Source organism: Suillus subalutaceus (assembly GCF_016647625.1).
Source record: "Suillus subalutaceus strain FC151 chromosome Unknown DFJ58scaffold_130, whole genome shotgun sequence".
Lineage (NCBI taxonomy): Eukaryota > Fungi > Basidiomycota > Agaricomycetes > Boletales > Suillaceae > Suillus > Suillus subalutaceus.
The window spans coordinates 842-4,178 of NW_024540379.1; the positions used below are offsets into that span (position 1 = coordinate 842).

Genomic DNA, 3,337 nt, shown 5'->3' on the forward strand with positions numbered 1-3,337 from the left:
CACCTATATAGAACAACAGTTTTTCCTGATGTTGTTTATCCTTGATCGACAAATCTTGTCTTAACTCAGTACTCAGTTCCCTGTCTTCATTCAAAACGGTATAGGACACAATTTTATATCTATATTGAGTACAAAAATGACCGGCTTAACTACAGGTCCAAATTATCTGGCCGTGTGGACAAGAACAAATAATGGCTGACGAGACTCCAACATTTTTGGCGCGCAAGTACTTCTGTGTTGATGCGAAGGGTCCTACTTGTCGGCGCGGCTTCAAGATGGCAGGAGGCTATCAACAGCATCGCAACTCCATCCATATCGAACCTCCCTGTCCAACTCGCCCTCGTCAGCATCCTTTTGTGCATGACGAGGAGATACCTCAAGGTGCTTACTATACTCAACACCCAGTTCTTGACGGTTCACCATGCGATGCCGAGGGCCACGACCTACTTCCACAGCAGCCTCCTGCTGACGAGCCACGTGATCCAGCAGATGACACCTGGAAGCCTTTCCCATCTCGCGGCCACTTTGAGCTTGCAGATTTTTTATTTTGGCGCAATCAGATGCCTGCAGCACAGGTAGACGACTTGATGCAAGTCCTCACATCTTTCGAGGCAAATCGTGGCTCTCTGCCGTTCAATGGTGATGCACACCTCCATGATAGCATAGATTCAATCCCTCACAATGTACCTTGGCAATCACTTACCCTTCGCCACCCTGACTATGAGATGAACCTTGACAATCTGGACATTCCTCCATGGAAATGTGCCGAGTTTGATGTCTGGCTTCGAGACCCTCGCGAATTAGTAAAAAACCAACTTTCAAACCCGGTGTTTGCAGACAGCATCGATTATGCTCCCCGCCAGGTGTTCAACAAGCACGGCCAGCGCGTGTGGACTGATTTTATGACCGGTAATTGGTCCTGGAATCAATGTGTGAGTGAGATGATCATAGTCACGCACTAATATTGATTGATGTGCCCTAGAATACACTTGCTGATGATGGCAACTGTCATGGAGCCATGTTCATACCGATAATCCTGGGCAGTGACAAGACTACTGTCTCTGTCGCAACGGGTCAAAATGACTATTATCTGCTATACGTATCCGCCAGCAACCTTCACAATAATATTCATTGAGCACATCAAGATTTAATTAACTACGCTGTACTAGCTGAGCAAGGCCACGAAGACAGCAAGGAATATCTTCACTTTCGTCGTCATTTATTCCATGCTTCCTTACGTGCGATTCTCGAATCGTTTCGTCCGGCAATGCAAAAACCCGAGATAGTCAAGTGCGCAGATGGCCATTATCGACATGCCGTCTATGGTCTTGGTCCATACATCGCAGATTATCCTGAACAGTCTCTGTTAGCCTGTACTATTTAAGGATGGTGCCCTCGGTAAATTAGTTTATCATTTGCTCTATTGCTAGTTAGGCTTTGAACTCATTAGTACTGTGCTTGTGGACAGTGGGACTGCTGATCGGAAAAATTTGGATGGGTCACAGTGCAATCGACGATCACATGCCCACACACACACCCTTATGCTTGGCTATTCAACGCAAGAGTTACGGTTTGGCTGGGGCATCATTGATGGAATTTTGGTATGTATTAACTAGCAACCCATTTCTGAGTTCTAATGATGATCATATTAGCCATTCACTGCATACTTTCTACGTGCCGACATTCACGAGCTTCTTGCCCCTGATATTTTGCATCAAATTATCGAGGGCACATTCAAAGATCACCTTGTCCACTGGGTAGATGAGTACCTTGTTCTGACATATGGTGAAGCACATGCAGAGGCAATATGGGCTGATATTGATCGCCGGTAATTAACATATAATCAATTGATCAATCAATACAGTGCTAATGACCTAGTATGCATTGTAGCATTGCTGCTGTACCATCATTCCCAGGTCTGCGCTGATTTCCGCAGGGCCGAAAATTCAAGCAGTGGACAGGGGATGACTCCAAGGCACTCATGAAGGTAAAATAATCATATCTTTGCTTATTATGTATGATTTATTATGAGCTACAGGTCTTCCTGCCAGCTATTGCTGGACATATTCCGGATAAAATGGTCCGAGCCATCAGTGCCTTTTTGGACTTTTGCTATATAGTCCACCATTCCAGTCTTGATGAAGGTGATCTTCTTGCACTAGATGAAGCTCTTTTACGCTTTCATGAGGAGCGAAGCATCTTTGTTGAGACAGGTGTTAAACCTGATGGAATCTCATTGCCTCGTCAACATTCACTTTGCCACTATCGCTACCTGATACAGCAGTTTGGAGCACCAAATGGCTTGTGCTCCTCTCTGACTGAGTCAAAACATCAGAAGGCAGTCAAGGAGCCTTGGAGAAGAAGTAGTGGCAATCTTGCACTAGGTCAGATGCTTGAGATTAATCAGCATCTTGATAAACTTGCTCTCTTTCAAGCAGAGAAGTTTGCCGCAGGTCTCCTTGACACACCATTACTGCCATCTGATACTATTGCTGTTGATCCTGACAATATTGGTGGTGATCCTGATGAGGAAAATTGTCGAGATGATCATGACTTAGAAGATGTGATTGCTGATGATCAGGATGCTGAGATCATTGTCCAGTTGGCCAAAAATCAAGGTTTATATTTCTATCATCTTGAGTATTATGTTTTTTGTTAACTGGCATGTTCTTTAGCTCTTCATTACCCAAGTCGGTTGCAGAGAATTGGTGAACAGATTGGTGTTCCCCATCTCCGTGACCTTGTGCGCCAATTCCTACATGATCAGCGCAATCCTGACCATCCTATTCCTGGGCATGAAATGGATGTGTCTCTTTGTCCAGACTTTAATGGCAAGGTGCATATTTTTCATTCTGCAGTTGCATCATTTTATGCTCCTAGTGATATTTGTGGAGTTAATGGTATGCTACGTCATGTCATCCGCTCAGCACCAACTTGGCATAATGGTCCTGCTTGTCATGACTGTGTTTTTATTGAACATGATTCTACATTACCAGGTTTCCAAGGTCTATATGTTGCTCAAGTGATTCTTTTTTTCTCATTTCACTTTCGTGGTGTTGATTATCCTTGTGCACTTGTTCGTTGGTTTGAAACTATTGGTGACCAGCCATGTCCTAATACAGGTATGTGGATGGTTGAGCCAGAGTTTGATGCCAATGGCCAGCGTCTTACTTCAGTTGTTCACTTGGACACAATTTTGCGTCCAGCACACTTAATTCCTGTTTATGGTAATCATTTCATAGATCATGATATCAAGTGTACCGATTCTTTGATTGCTTTTGCAGCCTTTTATATCAATAAGTTTTCTGATTATCATGCTTTTGAAATTGCCTTTTGA

At 43.9% G+C, this 3,337-nt stretch overlaps 1 protein-coding gene across 1 annotated transcript; it reads left to right on the forward strand.

The window, feature by feature from the left end:
- Positions 1–275: 275 nt before the first annotated feature.
- On the forward strand, positions 276–3,337 carry DFJ58DRAFT_718262 (uncharacterized protein; the record flags this gene model as incomplete). The annotated part of the gene is made up of 10 exons (XM_041384456.1): positions 276–932; positions 983–1,073; positions 1,137–1,365; positions 1,469–1,601; positions 1,653–1,828; positions 1,891–1,900; positions 1,937–1,987; positions 2,039–2,537; positions 2,562–2,618; positions 2,676–3,337. The coding sequence occupies 10 exons, from the start codon at positions 276–278 to the stop codon at positions 3,335–3,337; spliced, it is 2,565 nt and encodes an 854-aa protein (XP_041239257.1).